Raw genomic sequence first — 16,012 nt, 5'->3', positions numbered from 1 at the left:
ATCCCGTAAGAAGTGGTCATTTCTCTCTGGGCAGTCCAGCCTGAGTGCTGAGCCACTTTGAAAGGAGGGAGGAGAGAGACGCCCTGGGACGCCTGTGTCTGGGCAGTTCCCCCAGCTGAGGACAGTAGGGTTGTCACACTGGTCTCCTGGGGTCTCGCCCCAGTCTCTTGCTTTTTGGAGCGAGCCCTCTGCCTTTGTCAATGGGTTTAAGTCCAAGCTCTGCCCTTTGTAGCTACGTAACCTTGAACAAGAGCCTCGAGCCCTCTGGCCTCTGGGGGCGGCTCATCTGCTGGATGCTGGGTGGGCTGGCGGGCACATAGTGGGTGCGTTATAAACGCCTGTCTCTCATCTGCTCATATTCAGGCATTAGGGTCTTAGAATGCACCTGCCTGTGCAGGGGAGCCCTGGGTCTTCCTGTCCTCACATAGGAGCTAGGTCTGGCCTCAGGGGGCCTCGGACCTTGAGATGGATGAAGGACAGGCATTACCTACATTTGTGAGCCCCACGCAGTCAGAGCCCCCATGCCCAAGAAGCTAAGAACGATAAGGGGCATCCTTGCCAGATGCGGCGGCTCATGCCTGTAATCCCAGCTCTTTGGGAGGCCAAGGTGGGCAGATCGCTTGAGCTCAGGAGTTGGGAGACTAGCCTAGGCAACATTGTGAAACCCCGACTCTACAAAAAAAAATAAAAATAAATCATCCGAGCATAGTGGTGTGGCATCTATGGTCCCAGCTACTGGGAGGCTGAAGCAGGGAAGGATCACTTGAGCCCAGCAGGTCGAGGCTGCAGTGAGATCGCACCACTGCGCCCCAACCTGGGTGGCAGAGTAAGATCCTGCCCCCCCGCAAAAAAAATAGAAAGCAATCGTTGCCATTGAGCCAGCAGCCCGTATGAACAGACAGATCCATGAGGTCTCCTGTGAGGGCGTGGACCTGTGCAGAGGAGGGGCTGTTACTCTCCCCATTCAGATGGGGAGACAGGCCTGCAGGGATGAGGCAAGGCTGAGCGGGGAGCCCTGAGCTGAGTTTTGTCTTTCCTACCTCTTCACTGGCCCATCACCTCTAGGGTGGGGCCAGGTTTGGGAGGGAGGGGCTGTGGGGATGTCCCCACCTCCAGCATCACAGGGGGCGGCTGGGGATGCAGAGCCGGGTGTACGCCATGGTGTTGGTGACAAGCCTGCTGGGGCCTCTATCCAGTCACTCCCCCCCATCCGCTTCCCCGGACCCCTGGAGAGCAACCCTATCTGGAACTGCTCAGAGAGAGGCCAGGAAGGGGTTGCCATGGGAACGGGGCCTCTGCGTGAGCCTTGGGTTCCTAATGGCTGCGATGTGGGGCGTGTGACCTGTGAGTGGAGTCGTTAGCGCTGCAGACTCAGGGGCTTTTGCTGCAGGACACCCTCACCCCACCATGGGCCCTGGGCTGGGGCTGGGCCTCTGGGCGGCCTGCAGATAGGGGGCGGCAGTGACGTGGCTGGAGAGGGCCCTGTGGCACTCCCTGTGTGGGGCCGTGTATGTTGGTGGTCAGCAGGGCCGACTTGGACGCTGATCACAGCCATGACGCCTCCATGTTAGTCTTGTGACTTGGGCATGTTTCTTTATCTCCCTGTGCCTCAGTTTCCTCATCTGGAAGATAGGGATGAGGGCTGGGATCTGCCTCCTGGGTTGATGGTGATTGAATCAGTTCATGTTTGCAAAGTGGCCTGGGGCCCTGCTGGGCACAGGGACAGCCTTTGTTTATTTATCCACTTTATTTTATTTTTTATTTTTATTATTTAATTAATTTATTTATTTATGAGATGGAGTCTCACTCTGTCGCCCAGGCTGGAGTGCAGTGCTGTGATCTTGGCTCACTGCAACCTCCGCCTCCCGGGTTCAAGTGATTCTCCTGCCTCAGCTTCCTGAGTTGCTGGGATTACAGGCACCTGCCACCATGCCCAGCTAATTTTTGTATTTTTAGTAGAGCCGAGGTTTCACCATGTTAGCCACGCTGGTCTTGAACTCCTGACCTTGGGTGGTCTGCCCACCTTGGCCTCCCAAAGTGCTGGGATTACAGGCGTGAGTCACTGCACCCGACCTGAGTTTACTTTTCTTTCTTTCAGTCTTTCCTTCTTTCCTTTCTTTCTTTTTCTTTTTTTTTTGGAAACAGGGTCTCACTCCGTTGCCCAGGTTGGAGTTCAGTGGTGCAGTCATGGCTCACTGCAGCCTCGAGGACACAGACAGTGAATGATCAATAAGCAGAATAGCTGTGTATAGTCAAGAGAACGTGATGGAGCAGAGGTGGTCAGGGAGGGCTTCCTGGAGGAAGTGGCACTTGAAGCTGAGCTCTGATGGTGGAGGTCTAGGTGGTGGGAATGGTGTGTGTGTGGCCCAGAGGTGGGGAAGGGGACAAGTGTGACATGTGCAGAGAGGGTGGGGCATCCTTGAGAGGCCGGCCAGGTCCCCACTTGGGCCTGTGGGGTGACAGATAGGACCAGGATTAGAGCGGATGGAGGGCCACAGAGTGAGGAGGGTAGAGGAGGGGCCCGGCCAAGCGCAGGGGTAGGGGACAGAGGGCTCACTATCTCTCTTCAGAGGCCAACCACATTTGCAGGGAGCAACCTGGGGCTGTGGCCCTTGAGGCCCTGAGGGTGGCAGGTGCTCTGATATGGGGCTGGCCAGCAGACTGGCTTCTGTGGCAGGTGGCGCTTGGGATGGGAAGCCCCTGAGACCATTCACAGTGACAGCCGGGACAGTCGGGGGGACAGAGGGCTTGGGGTCGAGCTCAGGCTGCACTCTAAGTGCCTGCCTCTTCTGGGGGCACGGGGAGAGCCCTGTGCTCAAAGCTTGTCCCAGACTCCAGGAGGACCCAGGGGGCGTGAGGGTGGCCCCCTCAGGTGGCTGAGCCTCTGGGATTCTGTAAGCTGGGACGGCTGTCTCCCCTGGGAGAAGGAAGCTTGAGCTCATGACTCGATTTCTCAGCACAGCTGTGGGACTCTGGAGTGGCCCTCCGTTGCCCCAGTCCTGCCTGAGACCTGTCACTGCCCTTCTGGGCCTCAGTTTCCCCGTGAGGTCCACAGGCAGGGCCCCTTGCAGTCCTGACTGAGGGGTGCGTGGTGGGCTCAGCTTCTGCTTTGATACAGGAGCTACGTTGATGTTGGAGGTCCAGGTAGCCCTGGAGGCCCGTGTCCAGGCGCCCTCGTCAACACGCCTCTCCCCGTGCCGGGCTGCCCGGCTGTCCCTCCGTACACTCGGTCCTGCAGGCGTCTGGGCCGGCATGGCTGTGCCCCTCTCTGGGTTCCTCTCTTCTGCTTCTGGGACTGGTGGGTTCCCACCTTCCTGCAGGGAAAGGGAGATGCTCTGTGGCCTAGGCTGGAGTATGGTGGTGTAATCACAGCTCACTGCAGTCTCCACCTCCTGGGCTCAAGCCATCCTCCTGCCTCAGCCTCCTAAGTAGCTGGGACCACAGGGGCATGACACCATGCCTGGCTAATTTTTTATGTTTTTGTAGAGATGGGGACTCACTGTGTTGCCCAGATTGGTCTCAAACTCCTGGGCTCCAGTGATCCTCCCACCTTGGCCACCCAGAGTGCTGGGATTACAGGCGTGAGCCATTCTGTCGGGCCTGGGGTGCTGCTCATTAGGAGCTCCTGGTATTTGGGGGTGTGGGAAGGGAGAGATGAGAGGAGAAGCTTGATTCCAAGGTTCCTCACCCATTAGGGTCATGGCTGTGGGGCCACTGTAGACCCCAGTTAGGGCAGCTGGGTGGGGACCTTGTCTCCAGCAGAAGGATAGTTTCTCTGTGCTGGCGGCTGATCCCCTGACATTGCAGCTGGCGGTGCTGGACCGGGCCCTTGGGCCGGCTGATGGCCGGGGTCTGCCCACAGTAGCGCTGCGTAGGAGGACCTAGCTCCCAGCCCACCCCTCTTCCTGGAAGCCCTGGGAAGGCCGGCCCCAAGGGGAGTATCAGCCGTGCCTCAGCCTGTGCGAATGGCACCTGGGAGCCGACGGGCAGGTTTTCAAGCTGCACACCTGGTAGCCTCTGCCGTGGGGCTCAACTTCCTCCCATTCCCGGGCCTTCACCTGTCCAGTGTGTCCCATCTCTGGCTCATGGTGTTGAACACTCAAAGAGGGGCCAGGGCAGGGTGGCAGGGACAAGGAGGGACCGGGAGGGCCAGACGGGGCTCCTGCCACTCCACCGTTCCCTGTCCCCTCTCCTCTGGTGACCATCCATGTGCCAGGCCTGGGACTCAGGGGCTGGCTATAGGGAGGGACAGGGATGGGTGAGCCCGGTAGCATCTCCCACTCAGGGGGCCAAGGCCACCCCCTCCACCCAAGTGGATAATGTTCTTTGGGTTTACTTTTCTATCTTGATTTTTTTTTTTTCTTTAGAGTCTGGGTCTCACTCTGTCACCCAGGCTGGAGTGCAATAGTGCAATCATAATAGGGAATCACTGCAGCCTCGACCTCCCCGGCACAAGAGATCCTCTCACCTCAGCCTCACGAGTAGCTGGGACTACCGGTGCATGCCACCATGCCCGCCTAATTTTTGTGTGTGTGTTTTTTTTGTTTTTTTGTTTTTTTTTTTGACGGAGTCTTATTCTGTCTGTTGTCCAGGCTGGAGTGCAGTGGTGCAATCTCGGCTCACTGCAACCTCTGCCTCCTGGGTTCAAATGATTCTCCTGCCTCAGCCTCCTGAGTAGCTGGTATCACAGGTGCGCACCACCAGGCCTGGCTGATTTTTGTATTTTTTTTAGTAGAGTCGGTGTTTTGCCATGTTGGCCAGGCTGGTCTCGAACTCCTGACCTCAGGTGATCCGCCCCGCCCCCCCCTCCCCGGCCTCCCAAAGTGCTGGGATTACAGGTGTGAGCCACCTCGCCTGGCTAGCCATGTGTATTTAAACTGTCTTGGGACACACAGGCCTGCGTGGTTGGGACCACAGTCTGGCTTCATGTGGCCCAGGTCCGGCTAGTTTTTGGGTTGTGTTTTTTTTCTCCATTTGGACTCTGCCCTGTCCTCACCAAATCCCCAGCTCAGAATCTGCCTTCCCGTCATTAAAATAGCATTAGTGGCGGGGCTCGGTGACTCACGCCTGTAATCCCAGCACTCTGGGAGGCTGAGGTGGGTGGATCACGGGGTCAGGAGATTGAGACCATCCTGGCTAACATGGTGAAGCCCTGTCTCTACTAAAAATACAAAAAACTAGCCGGGCGTGGTGGTGGGCACCTGTAGTCCCAGCTACTTGGGAGGCGGAGGCAGGAGAATGGCGGGAACCTGGGAGGCAGAGCTTGCAGTGAGCCGAGATCGTGGCACTGCACTCCAGCCTGGGCGACAGAGCGAGACTCCATCTCAAAAAAAAAACAAATAAATAAATAAATAAAAATAAAATAAAATAAAAATAGCATTAGTAAGCGCACCCGGCCTCACGTTTCCTTGTTACGTGACAGGTTTTATGACATTTTCTTACAATATCCATGGCTGTTGGTCTAATTATCGCCACGGTTGTCTGTCTAGGGGACATAGACAGGCCTTTTGGATGGGGGATGACAGAGCGGATGGATGATTTCTGGCCCTGAGGAACCCCAGTTGGGGTTTGGGGGAGCTTGATGCGTCATAAGGAAAGGTGTTGGGTGAAGGCACTACACGGATGGCTGTGCAGGACCGTCGGGGCTCTGGGGGGCCCAGGGAGGGGTGAGAGCAGTGGGGCCAATGGGTCTGGGGTGGGCTCGGTGCTGGCTGGGGGCTCACTTCCACCTGGCCCTCTGCAGGGCACGGCCGAGCAGATGAGGACTGTGTGGACGACCGGGCGAGACACCGGGAGGAACGGCTGCTCGGGGCACGGCTGGACCGGGATCAGGAGAAGCTGCTCAGGTGAGGGTGTCGGGGGATCCTGAGGGTCTAGGGGGTATCTGGGAGCCCCTGGGGGTGAGGGGCAGCTGGATGACCCCAGGTGGGCTTGGCCCCTTGACCATGGATGCTATGGTACTGAGAGCGGGAGTCGCCCTGGTCCTCAGCATCGGGCCAGCCCTGCCCAGGCCAGGTGGCCCCACTGCCCCTACAGTGAGTGTGGAAGGCCCCGGGAGGCCCTTCAGTTCCGAGCGGTGGTTGTCCTGACTCATGGCCTGGTGGCAAACAGTTCCTTGGGGCAACCCTGCTTCTCCCTCTCGTCCCCTGGGCTGTCCGAGCTGTCGCTGACACCTATGATCCTCCTTCCAGAGAGAGTAAGGAGCTGGCTGACCTGGCCCGCCTGCACCCTACCAGCTGTGCTCCTAACGGCCTGAACCCCAACCTCATGGTGACGGGGGGCCCGGCGCTGGCGGGCTCAGGTCGCTGGTCTGCCGACCCCGCAGCCCATCTGGCCACACACCCCTGGTTGCCCCGCTCGGGCAATGCATCCATGTGGCTCGCTGGACACCCCTACGGTGAGTGTGGGGCACAGGGTCTCTCCCCTTCTCTGAGGGAGGGGTGGGAGGGGGCGGGTGCAGGACAAGAGCTCAGGGCTGGCTCCTGCCTGCCGTTTCTTGGGGGGCCTGGGCCTGCCTCCCGCATTTGTCCGAAGAAAGAATGATAATGGCCTCTGCCTCGTGGGGCCCCTCTGCCATGCCTGTTTGGGGCAGATGCCCAATGCGGGTGGCTCTGGGGTGCTCTTTGCAGCCAGCCAGCACCCCTGTCCCTTGGCTTCCCCACTGGAGGCCCCAGGAGGTTCAGGACTTGGGAGGTGGTGCTGGGCTGGGGCTGCCCGAGGACAAACCGCTTGGGGGCTCCCAGCACTGACTCCGGCCTGGGCTTCTCCTCCTAGGCTTGGGTCCCCCATCTCTGCACCAGGGCATGGCCCCTGCATTCCCACCTGGCCTGGGGGGCTCCCTCCCGTCAGCCTACCAGTTTGTCAGGGACCCCCAATCGGGCCAGCTGGTGGTCATTCCCAGTGATCACCTTCCTCACTTTGGTAAGTGGACCTTCTATGTGGCCACCATGGGCCAGACTGGCCATGCCCAGCGAGATGGTCTCTGATGCCAAGGGCTTCCTGCTGAGGGGTGGCGGCCGGCAGATCTGGGGGCTGGGGAGGCGGACCGGGGTTCAGAGAGAACATCTGTTGCCAGTGTTGTAAAGCCTTGGGGTCCTTGTTGCAATGAGCTCCTGCCCAAAAACTCCATAAAGAGAAGCGAGACAGGCAGCCCTGGGTGGGGGCTGGGATTCCCCTTACCTGGCGCCACCGCCTCCCCAGGAATCCACCTTGTAGACCACTGGGAGGGGTGGGAGAAGGCGTTCCTTAGGTCCTCACAGTGGTCCTCGTACGTGTCTGCGTGCTGACCTGCTCTGGTTGCGAGGCTGTGGGGACATCCCACCCCGGGTGTGGACAGGGCTGTGTCCCCCGGGCCTGGGGTGCACACGTGGCCCATGGAGGACAGGACAAACTTCCTGGCCCCTGGGGAGCAGCCGGGGGCCCGCAGAGAGCCCAGCTCCCCGCTGTGTGGGTGTGGCCCCTCTCTGGCTTCAGCTTCCCCTCGTAATGGGCATGGTGGTGTAGCATCAGGCCGCAGGTGCAGCGCACTGTCTCTGTCCCTGCAGCGGAGCTAATGGAGCGGGCCACCGTACCGCCCCTCTGGCCCGCCCTGTACCCGCCGGGCCGCAGCCCCCTGCACCACGCCCAGCAGCTGCAGCTCTTCTCACAGCAGCACTTCCTGCGGCAGCAGGAGTTCCTGTACCTGCAGCAGCAGGCGGCCCAGGCCTTGGAACTGCAGAGGAGCGCCCAGCTCGTGGTAAGTCGGGGAGGATGAGGTGCAGCTCCCTCTGGGGGCCCCCATGGGTGACGAGGCAGACGAGTCAGCCAGCAGAATCTCCAGACAGTTACAGGGAGGGAGAAAACAGCAGAGGGGGGCAGGTGGTCAGGGAGGGCTTCTGGAGGAGGCAGCACTGGAACCGAGACCTGGAGCCATCTGTGGAAGAGTTCTCCAGGCAGAGGGAGCTGTGAGCAGAGGTAGATGGAGATTGGCAGGGCAGGGTGCAGGAACGAGGAGGAAACCAAGGCAGAGAGGTGGCCTTGGGGACTGGGGAAGGGTGATTGGACACTGAAGGAGTCCAGTGGGCTCCCGCTGTTGCCTGAGCCCAGCCTGGCCTCTTCTCTCCAGGTGGCCTCTCGGAGAGGCACAAGGAGGCCTGGCCAGCTGCCTCCTGACGGCATGGTCCCATAAGATAGGGGACACAAAGGGTCTGCTCTGGAGGAGTCGGCCCAGGTGGTGCAGAGGCTCTCAGAGCCTGAGCCCTGGGTCTGAATCTTAGCTCTGCCAGGCCTGGCTGTGTGCTCATGGGCAAGTGCCTTTACTTCTCTGGGCTTCAAGTTTCCTCTCCGAGAAACAGATGCTAGCGTTGCCTAGTCCTTGGGTTGCTAAATGTGACTGTTTAGTAATCGGGAGAGCGGCCTGTCCTTGGAGCGCTTTGTTCTGGTGTTTTTTTGTTTGTTTGTTTTTGTTGTTTTTTTGAGGTGGAGTCTTGCTCTGTCGCCCAGGCTGGAGTGCAATGGTACTATCTCGGGTCACTGCAACCTCCGCCTCCTGGGTTCAAACGATTCTCCTGCCTCAGCCTCCCGAGTAGCTGGAATTACAGGCACATGCTGTCATGCACGGCTAATTTTTTTCTCTATTTTTAGTAGAGATGGGGTTTCGCCATGTTGGCCAGGCTGGTCTTCCTGGCCTCAGGTGATCCACCCGCCTTGGCCTCCCAAAGTGCTGGGATTCCAGGCGGGAGCACTGCGCCCGGCCCCTAGTGTGTTTTGTGTATTGACTGACCGGCCCAGGTAGGCATTGGTGGTCGCCGAGCCGACTCCCTCCCATTTCCTCATAAAAGACATGCCTGGCTTCCTCCTGCCCTCTTTGGGGCATTTTGAGACCCTAAAATGATGACGCAGTGAAGCAGGAAGGTTTAGCAGGTAGTGAGTGCGCCCAATGCCATCAAGGTGTGGGGCCTTGTGCCCCCCATCTGGCCCCCCTTGTCCTGACTGTGAGGGTCCGTGCAGGGCCGGGGTCCTGGTGGAGGTCCCCCATCAGCCCTGGTTCGAAGGGGCTCACCAGAGCTCCTCACCCCCAGCGCTGCCTTTTGGGGTTCTGCGTGGAACGCTGTGCTTATGACACATGGGCTGGGATGGAATGTCTGTCTCTGGCCTGGGAGGGGGTGGGCAGCCTGGACCCCAGACCCTGCATGAGGTTCTCCTCGGACTCGGGGACCCTTGGGGGGACAGGGCAGGTGCGGGCGTCGGGGAGGGGGGAGCTCGTGCTGTGCTGACCCTGCCTGCCGGCCCCTTCCCAGCAGGAGAGGTTGAAGGCGCAGGAGCACCGGGCGGAGATGGAAGAGAAGGGGAGCAAGCGGGGCCTGGAGGCTGCGGGCAAGGCTGGCCTGGCCACCACCGGCCCCGGGCTGCTGCCGCGGAAGCCCCCTGGCCTGGCCGCCGGCCCCGCGGGCACCTATGGCAAGGCCGTGAGCCCGCCACCGTCACCCCGCGCATCCCCTGTGGCTGCCCTGAAGGCCAAGGTCATCCAGAAGCTGGAGGACGTGTCCAAGCCACCCGCCTACGCCTACCCCGCCACCCCCAGCTCCCACCCCACCAGCCCGCCGCCCGCCTCCCCACCGCCCACCCCGGGAATCACCCGCAAGGAGGAGGCTCCCGAGAATGTGGTCGAGAAGAAAGACTTGGAGTTGGAGAAGGAAGCCCCCAGCCCCTTCCAGGCCCTGTTCTCAGGTAGGATGCAGCTGAGACCCTCAGGGTCTCACTCTGCCCCTGGAGCGGTAAAACTGCTCATCCATCTTTTCATTGACCCGTTCGATCGTTTGTTCATTCCAACTCCACGGAGCACCTCCTGCGTCCCAGGCCTGCTGCCAGACACTGAGGCAAACACAGGAGCTCACAGTCAAATCCAGCCTCTCCCCGGCCCCTCCTCAGCGGCAGTGTCAGGGAAATGGGTGTAATATTAGAAACTGCTTCAGGATGAGTTGTTCTGAGTTTTCCACCGAGCCAGACCTGTCACACGCTCAGCATGCAGTCGGCGCTAAGTTCTGCCTTGGTGATGATGGTCCAGGGACGCCCATTCTGGGCAGCTTTCCCCCCGTTCCATGGGTCCCATGCACACACCCGCTCTTGCCGTCTTCTGCATCAGAGGGGACCTGCAGCAGGTGGCTTTGGGGGCTGGGACTGTGTTCTTCCTCCCTGGGGGGTATCAGGCGTGTGAGCATGTGCTTGGGAGGACTTTGGTTCAACTTCAGATTCTGGCACCAAGGCTGGGTGAGCTTGGGCCAGTGGTGGCGATCACTGAGCTTGGCCCGGCGCCTGTCTCTCCTTTGTCAGTTTCCTTTTGTGTGCCTCCAGCTGCTGGGCTGGGAGTGGTGCAGAGAATCAGGGGCACACAGCCCTGCTCTCAGGGAGATTATACTTGGGGGACAGAACTGGGTTGCTATTCCTTTTCTTTTTTTTGAGATGGGATCCTCACTCTGTTGCCCAAGCTTGTACTGCAGTGGTACAGTCACAGCTCACTGCAGCCTTGAACACCTGGACTCGAGCGATCCTCCTGCTTCAGCCTCTCAAGCAGCTGGGACCATAGGCACGCATCACTGGACTTGGCTATTTATTTATTTATTTTTGAGACGGAGTTTTGCTCTTGTTGCCCAGGCTGGAGTGCAGTCGGGCAATCTTGGCTCACTGCAACCTCCGATTCCCAGGTTCAAACGATTCTCCTGCCTCAGTCTCCCTAGTAGCTGGGATTACAGGCATGTGCCACCATGCCCGGCTAATTTTGAATTTTTAGTAGAGACGGGGTTTCTCCATGTTGGTCAGGCCGGTCTCGAACGCCCAACCTCAGGTGATCTGCCCACCTTGGCCTCCCAGAGTGCTGGGATTACAGGCGTGAGCCACCATGTCTGGCCAATTTATTTTTTATATTCGTACAGATGTGTCTTGCTTTGTTGCCAAGGCTGGTCTTGATCTCCTGGGCTCAAGCAGTCCTCCCACCCTGGCCTCCCGAAGTGCTGGGATTGTAGGCTTGAGACCACTGCAGCTAGCCCTGCTGTTACATTTTGTTTTGCTTTGAGATAGAGTCTCACTCTGTCACCCAGGCTGCTGTGCAGTGGTGCCATCATAGCTCACTGCAGCCTTGATCTCCCAGGTTCAAGTGATCTTTCCACCTTTGCCTGTGAAGTAGCTCGGATTACAGGGGTGCGCCACCATGACCAGCTAATTTTTTTTTCTTTTTTTTTTTTTTAGTAGAGATGGAGTCTTCCAGGTCAGGCACAGTGGCTCACGCCTGTAATCCCAGCACTTTGGGAGGCTGAGGCGGGTGGATCACCTGAGGTTAGGAGTTTGAGACTGGCCTGACAAACATGGTGAATCCCCATCTCTACTAAAAATATAAAAAATTAACCGGGCACGGCCGGGCACAGTGGCTCACGCCTATAATCCCAGCACTTTGGGAGGCTGAGGCGGGCGGATCACGAGGTCAGGAGATCGAGACCATCCTGGCTAACATGGTGAAAACCCATCTCTACTAAAAATACAAAAAAAAAAAAAAAAAAAAAAAAATTAGCCAGGCATGGTGGCGGGCGCCTGTCGTCCCAGCTACTTGGGAGGGTGAGGTAGGAGAAGGGCGTGAACCCAGGAGGTGGAGCTTGCAGTGAGCCGCGATTGCGCCACTGCACTCCAGTCTGGGTGACAGAGCGAGACTGCGTCTCAAAAAAAAAAAAAATTAGCCAGGCGCGGTGGGTCATGCTTATGCTTCTTGTCCCAGCTGCTCGCGAGGCTGAGGCAGGAGATTCGTTGGAATCCAAGAGGCGCAGGTTGCAGTGAGCTGAGATGGCGCCGTTGCGTTCCAGCCTGGGCAACAAGAGTGAAGTTCCGTCTCAAAAAAAAAAAAAAAAAAAAAGGAAATGGGGTCTCACTCTGTTGCTCAGGCTGGTCTTGAACTTCTGAATTTAAGTGATCGTCCCCCTTTGGCCTCCTAAAGTGCTGGGATTACAGGCGTGGCCCACCACGCCTGGCTCTGCTGTTAGATTTTGAACAACTGCTTTAATGGGGTGGAGCGATAGGTTCCTGGGGAGTGGAGGCCAGACCACACAAGGTGGGTAAAGGCAGCTGTAGGCCTTTGCAGACCTCATGAAGTGTTTGCTTCTGGTCTAGCCTTGTGCTGGGTGCTGAGTGGGAAAGGAACAAGAGAGACAACTGTGGTTCTTTGCCTTCAAGACCACAAGACCTTGGGGACAAGAAGGTGGCTGGTTTTTCACTGTGGGGCCACTGCATGGCCCTGGGGTTTCTGAGATCCCACCTAGAACAGCTCCCACCCTGTAGCTGGGTGAGCAGAGGGCGGCTGTGTCCTGGGTCTCTGTCTGGGGTGGTGGGCGGGTGTCAATGGGGACATGGGATATCAGATCCTAGGGCTCCCATGCTGACCCCTGTGTCCTTGGCAGATATCCCGCCCAGGTACCCGTTCCAAGCCCTGCCACCGCACTACGGGAGGCCCTACCCTTTCCTGCTGCAGCCCACGGCGGCCGCCGACGCGGACGGCTTGGCCCCTGATGTGCCGCTCCCGGCTGATGGGCCCGAGCGCCTGGCACTCTCACCCGAAGACAAGCCCATCCGCTTGTCCCCCTCCAAGATCACAGAGCCGCTGCGGGAGGGCCCGGAGGAAGAACCGCTGGCTGAGCGGGAGGTGAAGGCAGAGGTGGAGGACATGGATGAGGGCCCCACAGAGCTGCCGCCTCTGGAGTCGCCGCTGCCACTGCCCGCCGCGGAAGCCATGGCTACCCCCAGCCCTGCAGGGGGTTGTGGAGGTGGCCTGTTGGAGGCCCAGGTGCTGAGTGCCACCGGGCAGAGCTGCGCAGAGCCCTCTGAGTGTCCAGACTTTGTGGAGGGGCCTGAACCACGGGTGGATTCCCCGGGCCGGACAGAACCCTGCACCGCCGCCCTGGACCTGGGGGTGCAGCTGACAACCGAGACGCTGGTGGAGGCCAAGGAGGAGCCGGTGGAGGTGCCTGTGGCGGTGCCCGTGGTGGAGGCAGTGCCCGAGGAAGGCCTGGCGCAGGTGGCACCGAGCGAGTCCCAGCCCACCCTAGAAATGTCAGACTGTGACGTGCCCGCCGGGGAGGGACAGTACCCGAGCCTGGAGCCCCAAGAGGCCGTGCCTGTACCCGGCAGCACCTGCTTCCTGGAAGAGGCAAGCTCTGACCAGTTCCTGCCCAGTCTGGAGGACCCACTGGCTGGCATGAACGCCCTAGCGGCAGCTGCGGAGCTGCCCCAGGCCAGGCCTCTGCCCTCCCCGGGTGCTGCTGGAGCCCAGGCCTTGGAGAAGCTGGAAGCAGCCGAGAGCCTTGTCTTGGAGCAGAGCTTCCTGCATGGCATCACCCTGCTAAGTGAGATCGCAGAGCTGGAGCTGGAGAGGAGGAGCCAAGAGATGGGAGGTGAGAGTGCGCGACCTCTGAGTTCTGCAGATTCGTGAATTTTAGTTTTGTGGTGATGGGGTCTTGCTATGTTGCCCAGGCTGGAGTGCAGTGGCACAATCTTAGCTCACTGCAGCCTCAAACTCCTGGGCTCAAGTGATCTTCCCTCCCCAGCCTCCCCAGTAGCTTGGGCTACAGGCGTCCACCACCATGCCCAACTAACTTTTTAAAAAGTTCTTTTTTTTAGAGATGGGGTCTTGCTCTGTTGCCCAGTCTGGTCTCAAACTCCTGGACTCAAGTGATTTTGCCCACCTCGACCTCCCAAAGTGCTGGGATTATAGGTGTGAGTCGCTCGCTGTGCCCGGCCTCTTAAACATTTTTTTATAAGATTTTTAAATTATGAAAAACCCGGAATATGGTTTATTCATATTAATTTTTTTAAAAATTGTGGTAAGATACACATAACAAAATGTTCCATCTCGAGCATTTTTAAGCGTCCTGTTGAGTGAGTGGCATGTTAAGTGTGTTTGCACTGTGCAGCCAGTCTGTGGGTTTCCTGGTGGTGAAATTTCTCATTCTATTGATGGTGTGTTTTAGCAGGATTTCTTGGGTTGCAAGGAACAGAAACTCTCATTTAAATTGGTTTAGGCAGGAGAGAATTAATTGGCTCTTGGAACTGAAGTCCGGCAGTAATTAGGTAATTTCAGGTATGGCTGGATCTAGGTGTTCAAGCCAAGAAACCAAGTTTTTCTTTTCCTACACAGGCCCTTCCCTAGTCTCTCTCTCTCTGTGTCCCTGTCTCCTTCCCTCCTTCCCTCTTGCTGTTCGACTTTTCTCTCTGTTGGCCTCATTCAAGGCCGACTTACTGTCCTCACTGGGGTGGGGGGTGGTCTGTCAGTTCCTCCCAGGTCCCTGGGCCTGCTCAGCAGCCTTCCGAAAGAGGCCACCTCTTTCTTGCTAGCTTTGGCAAAAACACTGAGATTCATTCTCAAGGGCTGACTGCGGTTCATGCTTTGTTGTTGTTGTTTTTTTTTTTTTTGAGCCATAGTCTCCCTCTATCACCCAGGCTGGTGTGCAGTGGCGTCATCTCGGCTCGCTGCAGCCTCCGCCCTCCCGGGTTCAAGTGATTCTCCTACTTCAGCCTCCCAGGTAGCTGGGATTACAGGCATGTGCCACCATGCCTGGCTAATTGTTGTATTTTTAGTAGAGATGGGGTTTTGCCATGTTGGCCAGGCTGGTCTCGAACTCCTGACCTCAAGTGACCCGCCTGCCTTGGCCTCCCAAAGTGCTGGGATTACAGGTGTGAGCCACCGCTCCCAGCCTCGGTTCATGCTTTTTGCGGGCATCAAACTGAGTTCTGGGACATGGGCTGCGCTGATCATTACCTGTCCTTTGATCTGGGATGTGTTGCCTCTGGGGTGTAGGGAAGGGAGGGTAGTTCTCAAAGAGAATGGGATGCCTTCAGCAGAAAGGGCACTGAATGCTGGGCCAGACACAGAATGACTGATGTTCAGCATGGAAAACTGGGCCTAGAACTGGTTTGGAGGAAGGGCCGGGGCAACACCCGTTGAAGAGATGATATCCCTGCCAGTGTTCTAGTATATTTCCTCTAGAACACACATACACATATTTACTTCTCAAATTAAGATCTTTTTGTAAATAGTGTTCTGTAACCTGCCCTGCCCTTTTCACTTAAATTTTTTTTTTTTTTTTTTTTTTGAGATAGAGTCTCACTCTGTCACCCAGGCTGGAGTGCAGTGGTGCCATCTCGGCTCACTGCAACTTCCGCCTCCCAGGTTCAAGCGATTTTTCCTGCCTCTGCCTCCTGAGTACCTGGGATTACAGGCACGCACCACCATGCCTGGCTATCTTTTTGTATTTTTAGTGGAGATGGGGTTTCACCATGTTGGCCAGGCTGGTCTCGTACTCCTGACCTCAAGTGATCCACCCGCCTTGGCCACCCAAAGTGCTGGGATTACAGGCGTGAGCCACTGCGCCCGGACATTTTACTTAAAATGTTCTTTATTAAACATTTTTCAAAGCTGTGGGTTTTTTAATTTTTTTTTTTTTTTTTTTTTTTTTTTTACAAAAAGTAGAGATGGGGTTTCGCCATGTTGGCCAGGCTGGTCGCGAACTCTTGAACTCAAGTGATTTTCCCACCTTGGACTCCCAAATTGCTGGGATTACAAGCGTGAGCACCCGGCTTAAAGCTGTGGTTTTTAAAAAATCATTGTTTTAGGGACTGCCCAACTTTCTGCCTGGTGGTTGGCCCTGGCCCTTGATGACCCAGTCTTAGATGGTCAGGCATTTTCGTCTGCTTTAAAACAAAGTTGTTTTTTTTTTTTCCTCCGTTGCAAATAACATGATGGTTATCCTTGAAGAAAAAAAAACTTTGTCCATATCTCTGATTTGCCTGGGATTGTATGCCCAGAGGTAGAACTGTTGGGTCCAAACAAGGCCACATTTTTCAAGGCTTTGTGACTGTCATGGTCAGATGGCCCTCAAGGAAGCCTGGAGAAGCCACGCTGCCATTGGCCTGTGTGAGCAACGCCCCCCTCCCCACTGGGAGGCGCTTGTCCTAAAGTTCATTGCTGCTTTTCTCTCACGAAAATAGTTCAATAGAA

At 57.3% G+C, this 16,012-nt stretch overlaps 1 protein-coding gene across 9 annotated transcripts in view; it reads left to right on the top strand.

Moving 5' to 3' along the window:
* The window catches only part of TNRC18 (trinucleotide repeat containing 18), a 119,151-nt gene that overhangs the window by 42,104 nt on the left and 61,035 nt on the right, over window positions 1-16,012 (top strand). For 8 of the 9 annotated variants that reach the window (XM_054655453.2, XM_016957060.4, XM_016957057.4 and 5 more), the window contains 6 exons: window positions 5,744-5,846; window positions 6,192-6,397; window positions 6,775-6,921; window positions 7,545-7,735; window positions 9,279-9,708; window positions 12,420-13,409. In XM_054655453.2, the coding sequence (XP_054511428.2) occupies window positions 5,744-5,846; window positions 6,192-6,397; window positions 6,775-6,921; window positions 7,545-7,735; window positions 9,279-9,708; window positions 12,420-13,409 (2,067 nt within the window). The remainder of the gene's footprint in view (window positions 1-5,743; window positions 5,847-6,191; window positions 6,398-6,774; window positions 6,922-7,544; window positions 7,736-9,278; window positions 9,709-12,419; window positions 13,410-16,012) is intronic. The other variant, XM_016957059.4, reaches the window with a different exon arrangement.

The sequence above is a fragment of the Pan troglodytes genome, chromosome 6 (genome assembly GCF_028858775.2).
Source record: "Pan troglodytes isolate AG18354 chromosome 6, NHGRI_mPanTro3-v2.0_pri, whole genome shotgun sequence".
In the NCBI taxonomy this organism is placed as follows: Eukaryota; Metazoa; Chordata; class Mammalia; order Primates; family Hominidae; genus Pan; species Pan troglodytes.
The sequence above is the reverse complement of the archived record's forward strand: the minus strand, read 5'-3'. Positions and strand labels throughout refer to the sequence as shown.